Raw genomic sequence first — 26,613 nt, 5'->3', positions numbered from 1 at the left:
AGCTCGGTTCAGCGAATTTTAACAGGAGATTTAGGACTGAAAAGGGTTGCTGCCAAATTTGTTCCTCGACTTCTGACTGACCATCAAAAGGCACATCGAGTTGAAACTTGCCGCCTTCTGAAAGAACATCTCGAAAATGATCCCGATTTTCTGGAAATGGTGATGAGTCATGGTGCTATGGTTATGACCCAGAAACGAAGCAACAGTCAAGCCAATGGAAGTCGCATCTTCACCTCGTCCAAAAAAATGTCGGCAAGTCAAATCAAACATCAAAACCATGTTGATTTGCTTTTTTGATGCTAAAGGCATTGTTCATTCTGAGTTTGTTCCTCCAGGTCAGACTGTCAACCAAACATTTTATTTGGAGATTTTAAGAAGATTGCGCAACAGTGTTCGCCAGAAAAGACCTGATTTGTGGCAGACTGGAGACTGGTTCTTCCACCACGGCAACGCACCTGCACACACAGCCATCTCAGTTAGGCAGTTTTTAGCCAAAAACGGCATGGTTCCGCTGCCCCACGCACCTTACTCGCCTGACCTCGCTCCATGCGTTTTTTTTTTATTTCCACACATGAAAAGAGGCTTGAAAGGTCAACGATTTGACAGCGTTGAAGAGGTTAAGAAAAAAAACGAAGCTCGAGCTTGCAGCCATTTCTAAAGATGACTACAAAAAATGTTTTGATCAATGGAAATACCGTTGGGACAAGTGTATTAGTTGTAATGGAGATTATTTTGAAGGAGATAAGGTCGTATTGTAAAAAATTTGATAATATATAATTTTTATAAAATAATTCCGGTTTTTTTTGGGTACCCCCTCGTATATATGAATGAATTGCCATTTATTCTGGATGATAACAATACACAGTGCTACTTTTATGCCGATGACATATTTTAAATGTTAGTTGTAAGAACCAAATCTCTGATATTTTTAATCAAAAAATGTATTTACTTTGCACAGTTTGTAAAGTTAACGCAATTGTGGGGAGTAGTATGTTTTCTTTTTACTGCAATTTCTCTCAGAAATTATGTTCTCAAGAGGCAATGTACAAATTAAATAATTGGTAGTTGTTCGCTGCCGAATTCTTACTGTGAAGAGTTTTAAATTTTATATTGATGTTTTTAACAATAAATTGTTTTTAATCTAGTGATGAATACTTAGCTTAGGCTAAGGATCGTTCTTTTGATATTTGACTCTGCCTGTATAATGTGTGTAACTGTTAATTTTAATACTGTAATAGTTGGCGTAATGTTTAAAAATATGCCTTTAAGAATACGTGTTCTGTATAATTTGTTATTCTCAACTGAATAAATGAATTCTTATTTCAGAATAAGATTCATCTCAGAATCAGTTCTGAGATACATTAAATGAACTGCTGGCTTCACATGACCTTAAGATACTCTTCGTACCACCAAATCACAGCCTCCTCTAACTCCTCTATTGACATTATGTACACCACCTTAATACCTTCTTTGTCAACATAGTCAACACCTAATATTGAATGACAACTAATTGTACAGTTGATGCTACAATATAGATACCACAATGACAGAAATGATTCCAACAACAGTCAAAGTTATTAAATAAACAGTCCATTCATTGAAAAGTAAACTTCGTTGGGATTGTAAAAGATGTCATCAAAAATCTAAGATATTCCAAGGTTTAACTTCTGAAACAAGTCCTTCACATCACTAACCTCCTTTATACAGGGCAAATTTCATATTTAATGGGCAAGCTAGGGCATAGAGAAAGCTGTCGAGCTACTTTTAAGGAATTTATAATACTGACAATGACTTCTCTATATATTCTGGAAAAAATCTTGTACTACTTATTGAGACCTTCCTCGAAATGGTGATCTCTATGAGGATAAAATAAGACGTAGTCAATACTTCCCACTACCTCCTCATAGAAAAGCTGTATTTGAGAAAAAACCAACCTATGCCGCGAAGAAACTTTTTAATGATCTACCAGAAGAAATAAAAAAATCAAGATATACACATGAAAATGAAGACAGCAATAAGGAACTGGCTTCTGTAAAGAACCACCTTACAATACAATGGAAGAATTTTACTTGTGGAGACAGTCAACTTCATCAAGACCAACATGAACTTTTATAATTTAGAACTATGTACAATATCAATAATTACGCTACTTGTAATCTTCAAGATTGCCAATAAAGAATTTCTGACTTCTCAATTCCCCTAATTTAAATTTTTCTCAGTTCATACAAAACCCTGTTCCAGTATTTCCATAATTCTCTTAACCTCCTTTAACAGGGCAAACTCTTGTTGGCCACAAAATATAACGGCTTAATTATAGGTTTTAAGTTGTGTATACTTTTAATGATTGGTTTACTGTGTAGACTATCAACTTGATTGATAACCTCCAAAGATCTACTTTTCAGGTCTTTTAGAGACTTTTGAAATCGGTAATACATGAACGATTTCAGCGTGGCAGTTAAAAACTTCTCAAACTTTTACACAGTTTGTGAATTAGGTTTAACCAATAAACCAGTCCCCAGCCTGTTCATTTCTACTCCATGTTTACTAAATCAAAATCTACAGCAAGATCTCTCTTCTTTATCCAAGTAACGTAGTCATTAATATTTACTGCCTCTATGCTCTTTATCCTTCCTGAAACGAAAACAAATGCAAGGACTTCTACCATTTCACATTAAACTTCTGTTGATCAAATCACTCGTGTTTCCCTACTTTAACTACTGCAACTCTGTAATCAATGACATGACGCAGCCCTTAGCACTAAACTGCAAAGAACACAAAATGACTGCATTCGCTTTCTGTTTGATTTACATCAAATGGATCATGTAACACCATATTTTATTCTGTCATCAATTCTAAAATTATCTGATTCAAGATCGATTCTCATTTTGCCATTGCTGTACTCTATTATTAATACGGATTCAAAATAATAGTTATCTGAAAACTTTTAGTTTTTGGCAGGGAGTGGTGCAAGATAAACTCGGTCTGGTGCACCAAGTCTCAGAATCCTAATACACAGAACCACAAGCTATAACTGATCCTTTACCGTTACCGCCGCCTGTGGATTATGGCGTTACCAGATTCTGTCAAACAAATTGAGAGCCAGGAACGATTTGTAGCGAAGCTGAGACGAAGATACCTGGACCGGATGATCGTGGCGGGCGGCGGGGCTACTCTTTGAATCGTGACTGCGAGAATGGAAGAGTGAATGTAATATTGTGTTAGTAAGTTTTAGTTAATAAGCCTTATTTTGTACTATTAAGATTAATTTTGTTTAAGAGGTTAAATGTAAAAAGGACCATACAGTCCTAATTTTGCCTCAATAAAGAAGTGTTTCTATTTTTATTCTATCCTTCCCGCCAGTCATACCAACCCCACCTAACAATAGAGTGTTATCCCTCCAGTCAGTGGTGTGTGTATTGAAGTGGTGTAACTAAGAGGAGGGATAAGGGGATAAAAAACCCCTAAAAGTAGGAAAATATTTGTATAACAACCATCCAACTTGTTTGAAATACAGTAGTTAAATGTTTAAATTTGAATTAAGCTCATTTAATACATTCAAATTTATATTTATTCTATACCACCCTGGTGTTGTGTGCTCTTCAACGAGATTCAGCCACCCCAAAGCCAACTCATAGCTACGCCACTGGTATATTGTAGCCAACAGCATAAGCAACCACTTGTTTCACTTGTGGCTTACAGATAGATTACTGTGACTATTCGATTTTTTAAATTATGTTAAATTTATTATTATGTCTCTTGTGCTGAACCTTCCTAAAAACTACTGTATGTTATTTTAAAAGCTTATTCTGGAACAGTTTTTGGAATATAAGCAGCCTTTTGGAATTATTCATCACCCTTTAATTTTATTATGCCACCAACTACCATAATAATATACATCAAACTGTATTTTTCATGATGAAAGATAATAATATTTGAAGTGCTCTTCTTCAAAATCTTAACAGCTGATTACATTAAGTTCTTACAGTAACGGAAGTTACCACTCGATGGATAAGATTGTTTACCATCAGATATAAATTACAACGGATGCATTTTAACTTTACTTTATGATAGGATACTGTGTAAATGTAAGTATCAACACACAACAATCATAGTTAAAAATGTTATAAAATAGATTTTAGTATAGCTTTGCTCAGATGCTTGACTTCTAACTTTAATTAGGCCTACTATAAGGTTACTTTGCTACGCTATAAATGTTGTATGTTAAAATCAAATCTTGTTGGCAAAATACTGAAAAATGTAATAGAAGTTATTATAATTTTTATTCTAGTGTATTTTCCATTATATATGGGGTTCCACAGAGAAGAATGTTTAGTCCTTAATTCAAGGGCATAACCAGGATCAAAACTGAGGGAGGGGGCAAGCCATAGTTGTTTAGGTTGTAACGTTTTAGATGAATGAAACCAAAATTTTAAGAAAATGATGTATAATTATAACAGTGCTTTATTAACTACGTTATTACAATTATTTTTTTAATCCTTGAGGGAAAGAGACGGTTGCCTCCACATGTAGTCCTATAAGGACCTTTGCGCCTCCCTTACTTATGTTTGTACCCTCAGAATCTGACACTTTTACAGAAGCCAATCAAATCTGAGAGTTCCTATTCTCTGATGTCCTTGAGATTGAGAAGATATGCCCTTAGGTTTTTTCCTACTTTTAGATATGGCAGGACAGTTTAGCCGAATGTGTTCCACCGATTCTTCTGCTCCTCCGCAGAATCTGCATTTATCAGTTTGACTAAGGCCCAGTTTCATCACATGTTTTTTAAGGGGCCATGTCCTGTCAACATCCCTAATATCAATGTTATATCCTTCTTACTTTGTTCTAGAAGTGCTGCCCACCCTTTAGCATAAGGAAAGGTAGACATTTTAGATTGTCGTAGTCCTGAGGCCCTACTCAAGTTTAAGAATCTTATCCTCTTTTCCAAATCATTTACTAGAGCTTTTCTGTATAAGAAAACCACTCCACAGCCTGGCTCAGGCCCTACCTTAAGGGATTCTGTATCTAATTTGGCGAGGGTATCTGCTTTTTTGTTTCCTTGAATGCCCTCATGGCCCGGCACCCAACTGAATGTAATTCTGTTCTTCTTTGCAGTTCCACTAGAACATTGTTACATTCCCTTACTGCTTTAAAGTCAAACATACCTGCGTCAAGTGCCTTTAGTGCAGCCTAACTATCAGAGATGATTAAGTATTCTGCTCCTTTTAGCCTCTTTGAGTCTTCTAGTGCATAATTCTATTGCCACGAATTCTGCTTGTAAGACCTTAGCGTGTTTTCCCAGGGGCACTGCTAAGTTAACTCCTGATCCGTATATACCAAATCTTGCCCTATGAGTTAAGGCATGATCCATCTATGTAAAACTTCCGGACTTCTTTGGTATAATAGGCCTCCTTATTACTCCATTTTTCCCTATCGTTAATAGAGACTAGGTATGGTTTTTCAAGGAAGTATTTCTTAACCATACTTTCTGGTACGTTGGTTATCACTTCAGCCCCAGGAAATTCCTAACTTACTTTCTTGTGCCTTTCTGAGGAGGTAGACTTGATCCCTTTATTTTCCAGAAGCTTCATTGCACTTAATGTGGCTGCCTTCTTCACCTCCTGCCCCAGAGGAGTGTATCCCAGAAACACTTTAAGTGCCAGAGTTGGACAGGAGTTCATTGTCCCTATTCATTCCCCCTGCTTAATATTTGAAGACTCTGTAGCATATTGGTATATGTGACCATTGGTTTTATTATGACCTCATGGATCCAATAAGTCATTTTGGGTTTCAGTCCCCATTTCAGTCCAAAGAGTCTTTTACAAGCCCTGAGCCTTTGTCACTTTGGATAATACTTTCTCAATATGTGGGATCTATGTTAGCCTTTTATCCAGGAGTTATTTGCTAAGAATAATAATACGAGGATGAAAAAGGAACACAGTGCAAACATAGAGCACCTTTCAAATAACTTAAGTCCACAAACTAAGGAGTATATTGATCTAACCAGCAGCAGTTAAATTTTCTTTTCAAATGCTGGCATCCAGTCAGTTTAATTCCATCTTCATCACCATCACTACATCCACTTCCACTACTGTCATCTTGATTCTTTTCTCTTTAAGGGGTTTTCTGCCTAAAAATAATAGAAATTGACATACTATAAAAAAAATTACAGACCGTTCTTAACTAACACCCCCGGAAGCTAAAAGAAAATTATGTGATTTATTAATATAAAACTTATTATCCCGATTCCTACTTAATTTCTAGATATTAATCATTCATATTCATTATATATTAATATTCATACAAATGAAATAACATTTTAGCATAAAATACAGCAGCTTTAATTTCAACAAAAATTCAGAAATTATGTAACATAGCTTTTTGGAACCAGTTTCATATATCCATATATACGGAGCCTCAGTCTTTCAAACATAAATAAGAAGGTAAACTAACAAAATATGACTGGAATAAATTTGAACAATTGACTGTTTAAAAAATAATTAATAATCATCAACAGTTAAACTAAAATACTGATCAACTAGCTAGTGATGGGCGGCTTATTTTACATAGTGACACAGAACTCAGTAGATCAAATGGGAGGGCGAAGACCCTTCTAGAAGATTCTCTTTTCTCTCATTGGCTGCTGCCTGTAGACTCTTGGCCTGTAGAGCCCGCTAGAGACTTCTCCCTCTCTTGAAACCTACTAACTGGCTGACATAGGTTCTTCTAGCAGTTGCTAGGTGGCTCTAGATCAGTGCTGCTAGATGTACGATTATGATTATTCTATTTGTGTATTATCAATTTTCTATTTTTTATAGAAAATAATTGTGTAGGATTGTACGATAATTTTTATGGATAGTAAAATAATGATAAATTATCCTTATTTCAAAATTTTCAATAGTGTAAGTATTTTTGGTATTAATAAAATAGTATTTTCAGGAATTGTAATACATTCCAGCAACAAAATTAATTATAATATTGCTTCCAGGGGGGAAACAGCCTTGGCACCCCCACCTTTCACTGGGTACGCCCCTGCCTTAACCTATTATTATTATGTATAAATTATCAAAATAAATCATAAACAGTGGAAGATAAATTCAGTAAGCGGATGATACAACATGACATTTCTAATCTGATTCAATTAAAAACATGGAAATTGAGACTTTTACTTTTGAATATAATAAATATATTCAATATTTAAAGAAAATCTATCTAAAAAGTAATAAAATTAAAAAAATATATTATTCAACAATAAAGTTGCCTTAGTAAAAAATAAACAAAAATAATGGTTTTATAAAGTTTGTCATTGATAATGGACGATTTGAAAGGATAAGACATCAGCTGAATTGTTAGCTATGTTAAAAAAATACAACACTACTTTTTGAGGATTAAAAGCTACCCTCTTCCTTCTGGTGCCAAAAAACCTTAAATCTTCCACCTTCCTGTTGCGTGCAACATTTATCGCTAGAGTTCTTTGTTGTGTAGTGACATCATTTGGTTCATCCTCATCCTCATCAATTTCAAAATGGCTGCTGGCCCACACATCCAGAATAGTTACCTCAGTGAAAAGTTTCGTTTTTGAGTGGTAAAATGACAAGAATGAAGATAACTACTAATACCAGCATTAAATAACTACTGTAAGTCTTGTAAATTAAAAGATGCAACACTGCACACCTCAAGATTGGAATTATTCAAATTAGAAAAGAGGGACACACTGTGTGACCTCATTAACTATACATAAAAACACACAAACTTTAAATCACGCTCATAAGCATTTCACCACACAGCTGACTGTCATCAGATACTTCCACAGTGCCACTGCAACCTTGAACTGACCTTCAGCAATACATCCAGCTGCTGTACTGCTTATTATATTGACATGGCTCTTGATTATCCCACCAAAATCTGACTTAGTTATATAATCTCTTTGTTATATAATAAATTTGTAAAATTTTGATGAAATTTCACACCACTTATCAGCAGTATTGACAATTTATGCAGTCAGCCCATTATTTAATTTTTAACAGAGATAGCTTGTCAAAGTCTGCCCAAAAACAGACCAAAAAACTATTCTATTTGCTCTGACAATCAATTGTATTATACAACCAGAGAAGACTATCAAATCTCTGAAATCACAGACTACTATTTATTATTAAACTCATCTGAGTCAATCTAAGATTAACATCTATCAGAGCCTACAGATCTAAGAACACAACCAGACATGTAACAGTGTATAGTAATGATAGGACTACGGAAACTGAAGGCAACCGACTCAATCTTCTCATATTTATTATAATGTTTATAAAGCTTACCTTTCTTATTTTGATACAAATAGGCCTAGTGAACTCAGTCAAATATTCAAAAGAAATTTTAATCTTATTGCCAATAGAGATTTTGAATTTTTGAACATGCTGACCAATATAAATATCATAACTTCTAAATACCCTTGTGGCATCTGCCACATAGGGGTAAAATATTCTAAAATACTCTGTACAGGAACCTGTAAACAGTGATAACTTGGACCTGGAGCTGAGACTGAGTAATACAAAGACTATCCAGAAAATAGAATATGTTTCGCTCTGTAGCCACTAGGGGCGGAATTATCATGGTGATATTAGGGTGTTTCTCCATTCAGAGGATATCCAGCTGTGCTAGTGAGAGGTTACTGTCACTCTATGTTGTTTTACAATAGCAGTTTAAATGCGTGGCGGAATTGAAAATTCCTAAGTTGTGAAGTGTTATCGGTAAAATGGTTTTTGTCAGCTAAGCACAATAAACCAATTGAGATCTATCGCCAACTCTGTGAAGTTTATGGGAACGACGTGATTACTGAGAGTGGAGTGTGTCACTGGTACATTAGGATCTAAAATGGCCGAACTAATGTACACGATGACGAACGAAGTGGATGGCCAAGCTTTGTGATTATGAAATTGTCTCTAAAGTTGATGACATCGTGGAACTGTGAGAGGGTGTGACTACCTGGTTGAAGTCTCAGGCGGCAGAATTTTATAACATTGGGATTTCAAAACAAGTTTATGTACCGCTACGATAAGTGCCCAAACTTGTATGGTGACTATGTTTCAAATTAGTATTTTTGTATCACTTTAAAATGCATATAATACAATTTTTTCCTTGTACTTTGTTTTTCTCTATATCAAAACGTAATCTATTTTCTGGAATGCCCTCATATAAGAGTTTAAGAGGAAACAGATCCTGATACTTCTCTATCAAAGGCACCTGAGGCTGGACACCTTCTTCTACCAGATAATTGTAACTGAAAAATAAAGGTGAAGGAATTAAACATCCGTAACTCAGCCCTAGAAGCTGAATGTTCTGAAATCGAGGGAAGAATTGAAGATCTAACAGAGATGGGAGATAAGAACATGCACAAGATTGAAGCCTTACAAGAAAAATTGCAAGAAACTTTAGCTCAGGCAGAGAAGGAAAAAACATGGATAAGAACTACAAAATCGCTATGAAAAGCATGACATTAGACAGTCCTTCCTATTTGAAGAACAAGCAAATAAAATATCGTAATTGGAAAAAATAATCTTTAACCAATATACAACAAAATCAAACTTTCCAGAATCTAACCATCAAATTTTAAAAAGCTAGAAAAATGTATGTACAGTGGTATTACTGATCAACACCTTTTTCTAGGTGAAATTTTCAAGTAAAGTTTGGGTTATATTTAAATTGAATTCTTGTTGAAAATATCATGAAAGAGATATAATTCACGTGTAAATTGTGTACATATGTAGTACAAACTTTGTAACACCAATTGAAGTTTTGTTGTTCCACCTCAGTGTACAAGAGAGAATTGTTACATTTTAAACCAGTACTGTGAATATTGGCCTTTGATCTGGTTTTGTTTTTGCTGTTATTACAATATTTTTTGATAAGCTGACAGTTCTAGTATAACTAAAATTAATAACTTTAGGGAAACTAAAAACAACTATTGGGGTACCTAACTAATATATTCCAAAAAGCATTATATTAGTCATTGTGAACTAAATTTATATGGAAATAACACTAAGGATATCTTCAGTAGATCCTTGCATTGTAAAAACTACACTGAATGAAGATTACAAAAATAGACATCTCAGGTCCTTTCTTAAAAATAAAAACACACACTCACACACAAATGGTGCTTAAAAATAAAAATTAAAAACAAATCCATTAGAAGAATCAATATAAAGAACAGCAGCTCTTTCATAATTTCAAACAAAGATTTTTAAAGATCCCATCCATAACTGTAAAACATTAACTCGGGAAAAACTGTACAAGAATCTTAAGAGAAAACCAGTAAATGCCAAAAGTCTACGTAAATGCATGAATCCTGTTCTGATAAATAAATTTACCTTACTTTAATACTATGTTGAAAATAACAATACATTAAGTTATGTCATCAATTTCTAATACATAAATTGAATCTTTTTGGAAAAATCTATAACTTATTGGTAATTAATTAAAGCCATAATTTAATGGCAACAAAGTTTAATACACTAATTTTTGAGTTAGATACGCCTCATTTCATTTTATAAGAAAAGAAATGTTTGGCCGTAATTATTATCTTATCAATGGCCGCTGTATTTTTTATAGGGTTGGAAATTAATAACGTTCAACAGAATCAATTTACATAATTATTCTACCTTGTCAGTAAAATTTTTGGAACTAATTGTTCAATATCAATTATATATAAATCCAGTTCAATAAGAGATAATCACGAAACAGAGTGTGGTAAAACAAAGCTGTTGTTAAAGGTTACATAACAGGAAACCTAACTTATCTTGAGAGATAGCAGTGTTAAACATATCAACAATGACTAGCTTCTAAAACCAGTGGCACTCAAAAATTCAGCTGTGTGTAATCTCAAGATGACTCTGTAGTGTAGTTTTTCACAACTCATACTCAACCATTAAGTAAGTTCTCATAATATTGCACTAGCTTTTTAATGTTTCTGTAAGGATGGGTAATAATGACACCATTTGGTGTTTCAAAATTGATTCTAAACAGAGTTTTTTAGTGATGTTTCCTGTAGTTTATTTGACATTGAAATATTACAGTGGTGTCATAACAAAGCAATAAGCGGTAATAAAAGAGAAGAAAATGTTACTTAATATTATTTTTATTCTCAATGACATTATACAATATAAAAGAACAAATTAAGTTTGAAAGTACATTATATTCTTCCCCATATACATTATGTAATGGTCCAATAATTACATTTTGGGTTTCAGTAGAATAACGTTTTGGGCAATAGCAAATTTGTTTTAACCAATTTATTGAACTTTAGCATGCAGGTGTTTTTGAATGGTTTGGTTTTCATGTTGTTTTTCAATATCCAATATGTTTTAAGAAACACTTATTTAAGAAATACAGTTTTTGTACAATATAATTGTACAATCTTTTCTGTATTCTGTTAGATACTTATTAATGTTGAAAGAAAATGTGTTACTATAAAAAAATATTCTTGTTCCAAATTTAGAAAAAAATAGTTTTATTTTCAATTGAAACCATTACAAAAATCATACCTATGGATATAGGCCTATCAATTATATTAGTTTTTATTAAACATTTTTGAAATATTGATTTTGATTTGAACATTTATAACCCAATAAATGGTTACAAATTGCACAATCCACGTTTCATTAAAATTCTCTTCAAAAACATTTAATTTAGTGTAGACATTTACTTGAAATCATTAGAACCCTATCAAAAATGTACCACTATAAACTCAAGAGCAATCTGGTTTGCAAACATAGCTAACTGTAATGTAAAGGGAGAAAGTTTTTGAAAAAATTGGGCTCTGTATTTATTTACCATAACACAATTTAAATATCAATTGAATAACATATTTTGATTTGTTATTCAAGAGTCCCAATTAATTCGCAAAGTTATAACTATTAAACAGACAACCAAAACCAGTAACAAATATCAATTTATTTTGTTGATAAACAAAAGCTAGATAAAAGATAGACAGTGGTAAATTGTATTAGATAAGACAGTAAGATATTCTAACCTGCTAAACAACTATTCTAAATACCATCAGCTTTACATTGGATACTGTGCAATGGCAGAATATACAAACATGTAGTTCATTGACAAGTAGGTTTGTCTGTTGTGATGGCTCAACAGTTATCCCCACTCCTTCTAAACTTCAAGGTCATCCATCACAACAGGCCATTCCTCTGACAGTCTGTACTAAAATTAAAGTGCAAGTGAAGTGTGAGTTCAGTTGTTAGAGTGAAGTGTTCCAGAGACAGCAAGTTTAGTTATACATTTTGTAATTATACATTTATTTAGAATACTTATAGATATTATGTCTGGCTTCTTTTTCTGGGAGCAGTATTTGCTGAATTTAGTAATAAGCCCAAACCCTTGCGATGATTTTCACTTGATTTAAACCCATCATTTGGCTGAATTATAATTTATTTGTACTTTTTAACTCAAGTGGAAATGAGACAAAAATGTACTATGAAACACTCTCGGTAAACTAAAGTAAATAATGTATAATTTATATTTGTTGTTGAAACTGCATTTTGACAGTTCTAAATTCTGTTAATTATGTATGATTCTTATTATTAAGGTATGATACAATATTGTACTAAACATAAAATAGTCTTCTAATTTATTATTATATCAAAAATAGGCAACTAATTCTCTTTATAAACAATATTTTACAGACATATGTTTTGGGTTAAAGCCATCTTCAGTGTACATTTGAATAACCTCTAAAATAAATAAATTTATAAATATAAAATATGGACAATTTCAATGGATATTCATTTTATAGTGATACAGTTGTAATTTTGATAAGTGTCTCTATTCAATATATTTTTTTTTTTTAATTTTGATTGTCTTGTTTTTAAGATTGCACAATATTTTGAGATATTTACTATAATTTTAATAATTTTGATAATTTTTCTTATGTGTTTAATATTTCTCCTTTTCATTCAATATCTAAAATTTTTATGTTATTTTCAATATTTTTGTAACTATTCAGTCAGTTTCTAATAAATGTTCAGTAAAATTTCATTTTATCGCAGACATGTTATTTGGTTTTCAAAGTTTGTATACATTCTTTAAACATCATACTAAAAGTCTGCCAATTTGTCCATTGTACTAGCTGTCACATTCTCTGCAGTTCATTTAGTATACTCCATATATTTTGTATATCATCACAGACAAGAATTATACAAGCTTCCCCTGGCACGTGTCCCAGGATTTTGCCTCTTCTGTCCCAATCTTGTCAGGCCTGACGTAACAACAATATTCCTGTTAAATACTCTTACATTGCAAAGACGCACCTAATGGGGGAGAAGCACAAGTCTTTCCCCTCCCCCGATATCTTTAATGACAAATATTGAAATTGCGCCCATTAGTTTGTTGCTTAAGATTTGGCATAAATATTCAGACTTATACGAGCATAAAACTTCCCTTACCTTATTTCCATTCTTGCTTGTCTTTGAGTCTACCTTACAAGTGGTACTTCAGAATAGTCTTCAAACATGCACTGATTATAGAACAATCAAATTTCTATTGGTGCTAGTCTTTTTATAAATCAACATTCCATTATGAAACATTGCTCCAATACTGGCCAATCAAAAGATAAAGAAATCAACTTGCTATCTCATGTATAAAATGGAGCGAATGAATGGAATGAAATTTATTCACCCAAAACAACATTTCTTTATAAACTGACATTGTGTCAGTATGTGAATTAGCCCTGACAAAGACTAAGAGCATATTTAAACATATTAATTAATCTATTACAATGTGGTTTGTTAAGGAAAACAATGTTATATTAATTCAAACAAACTCTCCAATAACATAAAGTTTTTTATTTTTGTGAGGCCTTTCGTACTCATTGAGTACGAAAGGCCTCACAAAAATAAAAAACTTTATGTTATTGGAGAGTTTGTTTGAATTAATATATCATTTCCAATAAGGCAAGAGCTTCAAGAATGTAAAACAATGTTAATTTCATAAAAAATGGTAATTTTCATTAAATCGATGGAAATGAATAAAAATTAACAATAAGTTTAAATCATAAATGACATTTATTTATAATTATAACAAACATAATATACATTTAGCATATAAGAGTTGGTGATACAAATGGGCTGCAAAATAATTTGTTGTACATAGTGGTAACAAATTATAAAGAATGTCCGTAACTCTCTGGATAAAGTTATACCATATGGTGAAATATGTTTGTCTTGACTTGAGAAATAACGTGGTATAAATTGGTCGAGTTACGGGACACTCTGTATAATAGGAGTTTAAACCTTAAGATGTGCTTTAGAAGCTGATTATTAAAGACACCACTATTATATCAAGAATGCAATACAGTGTTTCTCATTGAATTTTAAATACATGCAGTATTATAAATATATCGAGTTCAATATAAATGATCTAATACAGAGGTATTGTTTAACTTAATAGTGATAAAACATTACAGTTGTTGTCTTCTAGAAAATAATGTTTTACTGATGCATTAACCTTAGAGTCACTAAAATGTTATTACTTCCTGTTTAACCTACACTGGGTACAGCAAAATCTGATATGTCACTTATGTTTGGGCAACCCTATGGATATCAAGAAGTGGCATTTTTAAACGATTTTGTTTGTACATTATCATAGAGATAAGAATAAGTATCATAGAAATGCATTATTAAAATTCAGTAGCTAGGCATTGTCAGTCCATTGATAAAAATCATTAAGTTGATAAAAAGGATGTTATTGTAGCCAGCACTCCAGATGTCGTCCAAACTGCAGCTATTGGTCTTCTTCAGGTCCTCTGGAAGGGCATTCCATGACTTAGCTCCTGCATAGGTCAGTTTCCTTTCTGTGGCTGTCAGTTTGTGTACAGGGAATTGATAGTTAGAGGCATATCTGGTGTAGCTGTGATTTTGGGCAACGGTTCTTACTGCTTCTGGTAACTTGAGATAGAGAAAGGAGACTGCTTCCAGTATGTAAAGATTCATTACAGTGAGTATTTCCAATTTTTTAAAGGCTTGGAAACATGATTCTTTAGACTGGAGGCTCTTTAGAACCCTGATTGTATTTTTTTTTTTGGTGGATGAAGAGCTGCTGCAAGTTGCCTGCTGTAGTGCCCCCATGCTGCAATCCTGTACCGAAGATTAGATTCATTGGGGTGAACGGGTGGTTGAGCAGGTCTAGTATATGGTGGAGGATGAATATTGGAGTGAGTGGAGCTTCCTTAGAGTAATGGGCTGTTACTAGTCTAAACATGTATGAGGGAGTACCCTCCCCTACCTGCTTTGACAGGAAGAGGTTGGAATAGAGCTAGCATTCACTTTTTCCAAGGTGACATGACTGAAAGAACTTACATGTACTTACTTACCTGTACGTTCTCCTGCACCTACTTTAATTGCAAAAAATATATAGAGAAACCTCTCACCCTTATAGCAAACACAAGTTTTTCATATTTATTATGGACCTAGTAGGTTCTTCTTAAAAATCATGCTTTTGACTGTCAATCTGACCTATATCTCTTGGTAGAAAAGTTCTGGATATTTATATGTGGGTTCCTCTTAGTCCAAGAAACAGTATAAAAAAGAGAAACTTAGTATAAAGATTGATATTCATACAAGGAAGAACTCTAATTTTAGTGTCAAAAAGTTAAAGGTTACATTCTGTCAGGTTCTTTGAAAGATCCATTATATTGGTTTTGGTGTTACATATCGTCTGTGTCTGGAAAACAGGTTACAGTAGCCCTACATAATCAGAAAGGTTTGGAATCGAGGCTGGTATTTCTCTGATTAAAATCTGATACACATTGTATGTAAGTGATCACAAGTTATTTAATTTAATTTTTTATTATCCTCAAGAGAATCAATCTCCACAATATCTCATACAAACAAAAGCTTTTGTTCCTTCAGTTCTTCTCTTTGCCAGGATACAGAAAGGCCCTTATCTTTCTCTCTCTCTCTTCATTCAGAGATGAAACATCAACAATTATCTTCTTGCTAACCCACCGTGAAGTAAGGTATTATTCGTCACAATTTGCATGGAGTTTCGATAATTAGCTTTGGGTTGATCCTCACAACTTGTTCACCAAATTAACAGTTTATGTGTGAAGTGCAGTAAACTTAAAATGCATTTTTATAATAGTGTCCCAGCAAAAATAATCAAGGTGGATGGCCTATTGCATTACTGAGTAGATGTGGTCACTTCTTTTCACTGCTTTTATGTTAAACCCAGTTGTGGACATGTAAATTAATTGAAAGATGTTTACTAAATCAGATTACTGCATTGTTGGATTTATCATGAAAAGCAAGTCATTCAGTGAGAGACTGTTAAAAACTCTTTAGTTGATAGAAGTATTAATAATTAATGGTTTAATGTTAATAACTTAACAGTAATCTCAGCTGGTACTTTATGGATTTCTGAATGTTTGAAGCAGACTCTTGTAAACTGCATGAAATGATTGATCTATTTGCTCTAATTTAGTAGAAATGTCATTTTTTAGTTTGAATGAACAATATTTTTTAATGTTCTTAATAGCAACATTCTCCTATAAGACCGTGGGTTCCTTTCAGATTGTCTTTCAAGCATAAATGCTTGCATAGTGTGCTTGGATCACCTTATCTAGAAAACCGAAGAGTGCTTAGATCTATATCCTATCGGACAGTCAAATTGTTCTCAGATCTAACAGCAGCTGCAATTTTCTGTCCAAATTGGTCTGAAACTGCCTAATACTACTTAAAGCCTTGTCTACCTGTAGCAAAGCTACTCTGATGTGGGTGATGTGGGAAGAGGGAATTGCTAGAAATGAGAGTTGGAGAGAGCTGAAGTTATGTTGTGACTCATAGATTTTACGGGTTGGCGGTTAGAAATGCTGTCATGAGATTGGTAGCTGTGGAAATTCTCTCAACTGGAAAAAACTCCGTGGTCTGAGACAGGTGAAAGCTGCGTAGACCCTCTAATAATAGGCTTGGTTTCTTGGTTTCTAAAGCTCTAAAGGTAAGGCTCTAAAGCTATTCTTGGTTTCAGTAGACTGGACATGAGATTGTTCTCTAGTCTGCTGACTGGTCATTGCCCATGCAACTGTCACCTGTTTAAGATAGTATCTCTGTGAAAATGTTGCTTCTGCAGGGAGTCTAGAGATTCTGCTAAACCCATTATTTGCGACTGTGAAGCGACTGCCCTGATTGGGCATTTTTCACAACTGCTGAAGTGGGATTTTCAGCTCATAAGGACTTCTTTGGGTTAGTAAGGAGCCTCAAGATGACCTGGACTGTCTAGATTTCAGGGTTAAGTCATAATAGTTCATCATGGTCACAGTGATGGAGGGATATTATTTTGCCTTTTCGCCCTATAGTATCATATCGTAATAACATCACATTTCTTAAGTAATATAATTATGGTTTTGACTAAACAACAGATTTAAATAGAGGTAAGTCACACTTTATGAATATCAAACCTTTGGGATTGTCGTTAAACAATATATACATGTTGTCAACAAACTCTAAAATATGTAACTTTAACCTATTTAAACATTTGTGTCTGTTACAGTGCAATGGGGTTACTGTTTGAAAGCACCTTACTTGAAGTATTATGTATCCTCTTTCTTTTATGCTGGGTCTTTTACTCCAATGTGACCCAAAAATACTCATATTGGAGGGATAGAGGGGTTCCACATATTACACCTAAGTTTCCTTTTGGAACAATGAAAGATATATTCTTGGGGAGGAAACACTTTGGTGAAATATATGACGAATTTTATAAACAGTTTAAAGGTGAACGTTACTTTGGCACTTTCTCAATGAGAAAGCCAACTTTTGTTCCAAGGGATCCGGAACTTATAAAAAATATATTGACCAAAGACTTTCACCATTTCTCTGACAGACTTGAGATAAACATAAATAAAAAAAAGGATTACATTCATCTTCACCTGTTCAATATGTCGGGTCCGGAATGGAAAAAGATGAGAATGAAATTAACTCCAACTTTTACGTCCGGGAAAATGAAAACCATGTTTCTGCTGATGTCAAAATGCAGCGAACAATTAAAGGAATTTGTGGATCAGGAGATCAAGTACACTTCAGTTCTTGATGTGAAAGAAGCTCTTGCACGGTTCACCATGGACATTATAGCAACTTGTGCATTTGGATTGGATATTAACTCACTGACTGACAAAGATTGTGAGTTTTACCGTATCGGTATAAAAGTATTTCAGCCTACCACACTCGGAATTATATTACAAACTATTGTGTCTTTCCTGCCCTTTATGGGGAAAATAATTTCAATGAGAATGGCCTCTCCAGATGTATCTGAATTTCTAACTAGGATCGTCAGGGAAACAGTTGAATACAGAGAGAAAAACAATATTGTTAGAAATGACTTTTTGGATCTATTAATTAGAATCCGGCAGAACAAAAGTTTGCTTGATGATGATGAAAAATTGAATGGGCACTCAGATACAGAGAAGAAAAAGAGTGGTGGAAAAGAAGGTGAGTTATTTTACTAAAACATATGTTATATCATCATACCTCCAAAATTAATTTTATTACATTCAAACTAATACAGTATTAAAATTATTTATAATTTTTAATTAATATACTCTTCTATACATTCTCTGACAACAGTTTACATCCTATGTTTAGGTTGCAACTTGGGAACCTGCAACTTGTCATATCTGAATTACAGTTGGTTATCATTTAACATTCTGAATATGTTTTTCTTATTACAATTGTACGGGAAATTGTAAAAAGAAAGTGAAATTGTATATTCGTAATATAATGTTATCACTATATTTTTGTCTACTTGGTATTGATTCTTTGTTTGAAGTTTGTTTTTACGATACAAGGGTTGTGAGAGAAACAGGATTTTTCCAGACATTTTCTATCGTTCAGTGATCCAATTAAATCAGTAACACTATGTTTCGAGATCTACGATCTGATCTCTTCCTCAGGTGTTAGTAACTAACCTAACACATAACTAGGTTAAGATAAATAAATTACACCAGAACACTGTGACACATACATGTAAGGAATCACAAACCACATTCCCTGTCAACTCCATGTATACTAACTCTAATAAACTTAATAAAAAGAAACATTAATTATTAAAACTGAACTAAAGAATACAAGTAGGTTTATACTCACTGACCAACTACATGAACATTTTGTGATTCCTTACCTATGTTGTGTTACAACCCTATGGTATGATTTGTTTATTTTAACCTAGTTATGTGTTAGGTTAATTTTTTTTCTGGGGAAGAAATCAAATTGCAGATCTCAAAACGTAGTGTTAATGATTTGTTTTGTATCAATGAGAGATAGAAAATTTCCATAAAAATCCAGTTTCCCTCACTTTGAATTCCTTTTTTGTAGTTCAAAAAATCCTACTGGTATTTGCCACCTGTCCGATTCCATGTCATTAATTATTTTACACGAAAATGTTCCACAAGTATCTCAAGTTATATGTGTAAATCTTAAGATTTAATTCTGACTGTGTTAGCAAGACTTTACTTAATTCTAGTCCCTGGTTACTACTTAAACATTCAGTTTTGGGAGTGTTCAATACAATTACCACTTAAAAAATGTCTCTCCATTTTAATGTGGTATCTATAAAAGTTGAGCTGTCCATTATGTAACTATGTATGCAGCTCTTTCATTCATCCTATATTCCCAATGGGTTACCTATTTCTGATATGTTATAGACCATCAAAGATAATTGTTTCCTCTTCCCTTTCTAAAGCTCTATTTATCTTTTCTCCCTATTTGTCCTTAACTTGCACCCATGTTCCAACATGCATAGTTCTGTAAGAAGTTGATGATGGTTCTTTTGTAATGCTTTAATAATTTTTCTTTATGCTCAGCAGTAACTTAACTAGTAGTCTATATTGTTGTAGAAAGCACAGTTTTGTATGGGGCTTTTGGTGTACACCTGAGATGTGTAACTAATTGGTTGAATTTGAAATATATTTTGCCAGATTCATCAACATAGTTTCTAGTGATTATTTTACAGCTTGTACCATACGTTTAGCCTACAGTTATTGTAATTTCACCAACCAGATGTACTTTTTATGGGATTTTTCTGTAGTAATAGTGCATCTTTGTATAATAATGAAGTAAAAGTTATATTTGTATCAACTAAAACAACATGAGCTCCATGAGTGGGAACGCAGACTTTCGATCTAAGTTAGAGATAGCTCAGGTTCTAATCCTGTTTATGACCGTCACACTTTTTATTAATACCATCAACTGAATGCCCTCCTTATTCTGTTTAATAAGATCTTCACACCCATGGCCTATAAGAACGTGCAGAGGCGTAAAAGGGGAGCTATGTCTCTTATAGACTTCCCTTATAGTTTCCGGTCAATATGGGCGCTAAGGATGTGATCGTTTCTCTTCCAAGCCAAAATTCTGCAAAAATAGTGAAATGGAAAGTAGAAGAAGGAACAATAGTTTATGAAGGGAGAGTGTTATTACTTTATGATCTTAAATCAAACAATGGAACAGCCGAACTGAAGAAATTAAAGGCTACAGAGGTTGGAACTGTTCGCAAATTACTGGCCAAAGAAGGGGAACTAGTAGATGGAGGGGCTCCATTGTTGGAGTTGAAACGAGGGTGTTCACATCCTACAGTGATGAATGACCTTTGCGCAGATTGTGGTGCTGATCTACACAAGTGTGATAAAATGCTCATGCTTCTGTCCCAATGGTACATAGTGTACCAGATCTCAAAGTCAGCGAGGAGCAAGCTCAAATATTGGGAAAAGCGGATGAAGAAAAGCTTCTCAAGGACAGAAAACTTGTTCTGTTGGTCGACTTGGATCAAACATTAATACATACGACAAATGATAACATTCCAAACAACTTAAGGGACGTGTACCATTTTCAGCTGTCGTAAGTGGGGAGATATGCTCATTCATTATTCTTAAAGCAGTGTTTATAGTATTGAGCTAATTGTATTATTAAGGCATCTATCTCCTTCCACTAGAGACATCGACTCGCTAAATTCCTTATTTGACTATTTCAATATGGAGTTATTGAAAAAATATTGGCTAAAGAGATTTAAACGTTCCCTAAGTCTTTTTTGATATTCTAATTTATCTTGCATCTGAATTTCTGGACTCATACATGTATTCTGTAGCATAATAAAAGCTTGACAAACATAGTTAAATATTCAAGGAATTGATATTGTTAGTTACTGGATAAACATTACACCAGATGTTTGCTATCTATGAACATGATAATTATTATCTTCTGTAGTATAAGAAAAACCATGGGAGTATGGTTGATGATAATTCATACATCAATAAATATCCATTTCTTATGCCCCATGTTTTTTTAGTTTTGAATTTTAAGTGTTTTATATCTATTAAACTAACTTGTTTAATTTTGGTAAAATTAAATTGAGAATATATGTAATTTTTATTGTAGGAAAAATTATTTCTTTCTTTATATTCTGGTTGAAAAATGTTTTTGATTGATTAATTTTTTTCTTTTAAATGTAGTATTAATAAAAACAAAATTCTCTTTATTTATAGTTACTATTTTTGCTTGAGTGTTCTATCAAACATTGATAAGTACAGCCTTTATGAAACTTGACCTAAGATAAAAATGTGTTTTAGGATTGACCATTGAAGAGATTACTGCTCAGTCATTTATCTTTTTCGCTGCTGGGTTCGAAACTGCTTCCTCCACAATGTCTTTCTGCCTGTACGAGCTTGCCTGTAACCCAGAGATCCAAGTTAAGCTTCATCAAGAAATCAAGGAGGTTTTGGCTAAACATGGAGGAAAACTCACGTATCAGGCTCTGCAGGAGATGCCTTACATGGATAAAGTCATTAATGGTATTCTTTCCTTAAAGTTTATTACTGATGATAGGTGATTTGAAAGAATGACAGTTGTAACATACATGTATAGGAAATGTCCGTAATCCTGTTATCCTTTCAATAATCAATCAATCAATAATTCTTTATTCATTAGTTGTACAATGGGGTACATAGAATAATGTCATACATTACTTATATATATACCATATAATTACTAAACATATTAAAGTTCCTCTATTGAATACAAAACTAAATAAATTAAATAGTTTTTTAGTTTTATTTTAAATTTGGTAATATTATTTTCCATCTTATGCTTTGAGGAATATTTTTCAGAATCTTTTCCCGATATACATAGTTTTTTGTGTGTATATTTTAAGTCTATGATGATCACTGATGATTTCATTCCTATGGCGTGTGTTATATTTGTGCACATTATTTTCTAAATTAATTTGTTGGCCATGATTGTTTTTAAAATATAGGATGGTTTCATATATATAAGTCCAAAAACTGTTATTATTTTTAATTCTTTAAAGCAATTTCTAACAGATTCTGAGAATTTAAGCTTAAGTAATGTAGTGTGTATGTTTTGAACAATCATTAACGAATACTAGTTACTAGGCAATGATTCTTATCAGTGAGTTTGTATGTAGTGTAAAACTCTTTTGACAAAATTATAGCAATATTTTGTGTATATATTTTTAAATTATTATTTTGTGATGAAGACCAATATATACAGTTATACGAACCATGTTGAATCTAAATTTTGACGTTTCAGTTCGCGAACATTTTTCTCACTTGGGCATTATGACTGTCTACAGCCTTTATGTGTTTCATACCACACTACATGTAAAACAATTATGTAATAATAGTTTAATTCCTAGACTAGGTGACAGACATACAAATTTTACCAGACATAGAAACGAAATTGCCATTGACTCCCATAGGCTTAATTTTTCAACAAAAAAACATCAAGCGCATGTGCAAAATTTTTATCAAGGCTTCCTGTGGAATTGAGAGGCATTGACAACTTTAAAGAATTTAAAAAAGAGCTAAAATTGTATTTAACAGAGAAACCATTGTATGGGTTAGCTGAACTATAATTAACTTAGTTCTTTTATCATATATTTTATGAATACTGTATATATATGTTTTTTAGTTTTTAAGTTTTTTCTAATGACGCCATTCAATGTATACCACTGTATACTTTATGAATAAAGTTATTTTCAATTCAATTCAATTCAACAGTTAAAACTCTTTAATTAACTCGCCAATTAGGTGTCATAAGTTGATGAGATACAGGCAATAGCAAATATTCTTTATTTGTATATTCTTAGAGAATAACATTAGCCTCAATATATAAAAAAACTTTTGAAAATAATTTGTGAGATTGCATTCCATTGGATTCTCCAATTTAGAAATTCCTCAATGGTGTAGAGAGAATGCCTCAAAAGCCACCTTTTCAGTTTCTTCTTGAAGTTTAGGCTTCCTTCTTAGGTCTCATGTTATTGGACAGCATGTTAAATAATGTTGCTAATCTTCAAATAATGCTAGTCCATGAGCTGGCAAATTGAAGTTTGCAGCGTTACGAGTCTTGTGAGTATCTATATCACTGCCCCTAATCTAGTTTTCTCCTAGTGAATACATTATCACTTTTAGAATGTAGAGAGATACTACTGTAGGGATTTTTTGTTCAACAAAAGCTGTTCAGTAGATCTCTTTTGTTTACATTCCAGCCAAAATTTGTACTTCTTTTTTAACACAAGAGTTCTTTGCAAATTTTGTAAACTGAAATTTCCCCATTCACACAGACTATATCGGAGATGTCAGTCAAAAATTGTATAACATGCAGTGTTTTCTTGTCATTTAAGGTTGAAAAGTTTCGAACAACATACAATCCTATATTTAGTTGTTGACTCAGGTTGTCTGTGTGCGGAGTTCAACTGAGATCTTTGTCGATAACAACTCTCAGGTATTTAGCTACATCCACAGGACAATCTAGGTAACAGTCCTAGATTTTGTTAGTGTTGTTTTATTTAACAATTTTTGTTGTTATGAAGGATAAAGAAAAAATTGCTATTGTAAAGAAAACATTAGTAATATCTGTTCTGTCCTTGAAGTCCTTGTTTCAGTTTGATTAAAGTGTATTTGGTTGTCCAATTTGTATTTGTTAATAAACACAGTAGTGGTTTATTACTGGATTTTTGCTTCTTATGCATCTTCAGCTTACTAAATACTAACTTAAATACTAGCTTAAAGGAATTGAACTGAAAATTATAAGTATATTTATGAATAATTCATTGGCAAATGTGTTTCAGAAACACTAAGGCGTTATGCTTCACTCGCTATTTTGACCCGTCTTTGCATTGAGCCTTATAAAGTACCGGATTCTGATTTAGTCCTGGAAAAGGGACAGAGAATTACAATTCCAACCTACGCCATCCACCACGACCCTGAGTACTACCCTGAGCCCTATAAGTTTGACCCAGAGAGATTCTCAGCTGAAAAAGTGAGAGAAAGACACCCGTACGTCCACCTACCTTTCGGAGAGGGCCCTCGTATGTGTATTGGTAAGTAGTTGGCATTAATATTATCCATAGTTATTCAAATGAAAGCACTATGAAGATGCTGTAAACAGGGTGTAACAAAAAGGTAGGGCCGAACATGTTATAGTTGAGAGTTATCGTTGTTTGTTGCTCCTGGCTTCTACAAGATTATCTTAAAAGTGGTTGAGCTCGCTTATGCAGTGACAAATTTCATTGAATTAAGTACCGTTGGAATTGTTGTAACATTGTCCAAATAGTTGGTATCTTGTAAATTTATGATAACCAATATAATACAGTTGAAGACAAAATACAAATAGTTGGTATCTTGTAAATTTATGATAACCAATATCAGTTGAAGACAAAATGTTTGCTGCTTCTGGCTATTGCAAGCGTAACTTTAAAGTGGTTGTGCTCACTTATGGCTTGACGGATTTCGTTGGAACCAATACTGTTGGAATTGAAATAAAATTCCCCAAATAGTTGGTGTATAGTATATTTTTTATAACTATACTGGTTTTTTGTTATTTGATGATGCTAGCGGCTAAACAAAGGGGAAATTGGAAAAAAGTTATTCTTCATTTTTAGCTTAGAATCACACATAAAATCTGAAAATGCATAGGGCTAATGTTTAGGTCGTTGGGCCAATGGTGGAGTGATTTAACCAGGCCTACCAGCCCAACATTTTTGTTACAACCCCGTATATTACAAGTACATGAACAAAAATAGCTAAATTTCATCCGATAGATTCATGTTTGAGTTTAATATTAGCGTCAAGCATGTCTGTCTTCATTCACTATCCAACGTATAATATTTACATTAAATAAATAATGTTATTAGGCATTTTGTTACATAAGGTTAAATTACTCTAATAAATGAAATCTGAATATGGTGGGGTAGAGTTGTGGATGTGAAAGTATACCTATATACTTAAGTGCAAGAAAGTAGGTGCCTTTGGGTGTGATTTCTTTTTGAAGCGGGCTCTAAATTTTTAAAATAATTTACTCTATTGCTTCAAAGCTCTACTTTATTAATTAAATTTGATGCCTTTTAAACGAAAAATTAATAAAATTTGTCTTCTGAGAAACTATTGATGAGTTTTAAACTGACGTTACTATTATTAAGTAAAAGAACTGTAAAGCTGTATATGCAATACAGAATGTGCTACTGTTATTGTTGTTTTGTTGAATACATTGATTTTATGGAAATAAAAAATTGTATTTAATTTCACAACATGTAACCCTTCTCTACCTTGCGTAGTACTTGTAGTTCTGAATCCACATTTAAAAAGAGGAATTATTGTAAATCATTTAAAGCAAATTAAATTCTAGCCTAGACGTTATAAACCTATGGTTCAATTAGTTTTTTTAAACACAAAACAACATAAAATGTATTAAATTCTGCAAATGGTGTTTTAGAAGCCTTTTGTGTAAAGCTTGTGTTTTTGATTTGTAAATTTTCCTACAGGTTTATCATTTTTTCTTAGATTTTGACACTTGAAGAAGAGGACAGATACTAGTTCTCGAAATGTTTAGTTCTTGTAATGTAATGTAATGTTGTATGACAATTACAACTGTCTAAAATCCTGTTTTATGTTCTAGAAGTGTTCTTCTGGTGGGCCAAAGTCATTAAATTTAAGTGTAACAATAAAACACAACCATATTAAACCCCTTTTTGCAATATTAATCCAACAAAACTTAAACCAAAAGAACACTTCTGGATTGAAGTAAAGTTAGAAAAGTTTTAAGATTCTTAAAACAAGCTTTAGTCAATGTTTTATTTTCCATAGGTATGAGGTTTGGGCTGTTGCAAACCAAGATTGGTCTGACTGAAATGCTCTCCAATTTCGAGTTTGGACTCTCACCAGAGACACAAATCCCAATCGCGATACACAAACGTGCGTTTGTAACTCAGCCAGACAAGCCTATCCTGTTGTCTCTTACCAAGAGGAAGTAGAGACAAGCTATATTATAAATAAATAAGTAAAAGTATTTATTATTAATTTATCAGTGTGCTTTATTGTTCCCAAAATGTCATTTAGATGCAGCCAGATAAGAAGCCTCATCAGTCATTGAACCTTGAGGAACTCGTATTCTTTATAAGCAATTTTATTAAAAAATACAATAGCGTCAAAAAGTTGTGAGTTTGCTTTAAAATTCTTTTGTTTGTTTCTTATAATATTGTGTCTTTTATAAAAACTTGAAGAACTCCTTAATTGAGAACAAGAATCGCTCCAATAGCCAGTTCTGTAGTTAATTTTTT

At 33.0% G+C, this 26,613-nt stretch overlaps 1 protein-coding gene across 3 annotated transcripts; it reads left to right on the top strand.

Moving 5' to 3' along the window:
- Positions 1-10,778: 10,778 nt before the first annotated feature.
- LOC124366918 (probable cytochrome P450 6a13) lies at positions 10,779-26,357 on the top strand. Of its 3 annotated transcripts, none has more exons than XM_046823521.1 (5): positions 10,779-10,919; positions 17,542-18,479; positions 21,608-21,829; positions 24,127-24,378; positions 26,141-26,357. In XM_046823521.1, the coding sequence occupies exons 2-5, from the start codon at positions 17,546-17,548 to the stop codon at positions 26,305-26,307; spliced, it is 1,575 nt and encodes a 524-aa protein (XP_046679477.1). In that variant the 5' UTR covers positions 10,779-10,919; positions 17,542-17,545; the 3' UTR covers positions 26,308-26,357. The 3 variants fall into 3 exon arrangements, with proteins under 3 accessions (XP_046679477.1, XP_046679476.1, XP_046679478.1); XM_046823520.1 differs by lacking the exon at positions 10,779-10,919 and adding an exon at positions 12,156-12,283; XM_046823522.1 differs by lacking the exon at positions 10,779-10,919 and adding an exon at positions 12,381-12,586.
- The last annotated feature ends 256 nt before the right edge of the window (positions 26,358-26,613 follow it).

The sequence above is a fragment of the Homalodisca vitripennis genome, chromosome 7, assembly GCF_021130785.1.
Source record: "Homalodisca vitripennis isolate AUS2020 chromosome 7, UT_GWSS_2.1, whole genome shotgun sequence".
NCBI lineage: Eukaryota > Metazoa > Arthropoda > Insecta > Hemiptera > Cicadellidae > Homalodisca > Homalodisca vitripennis.
This window is presented reverse-complemented; position numbering and strand designations above follow the sequence as displayed.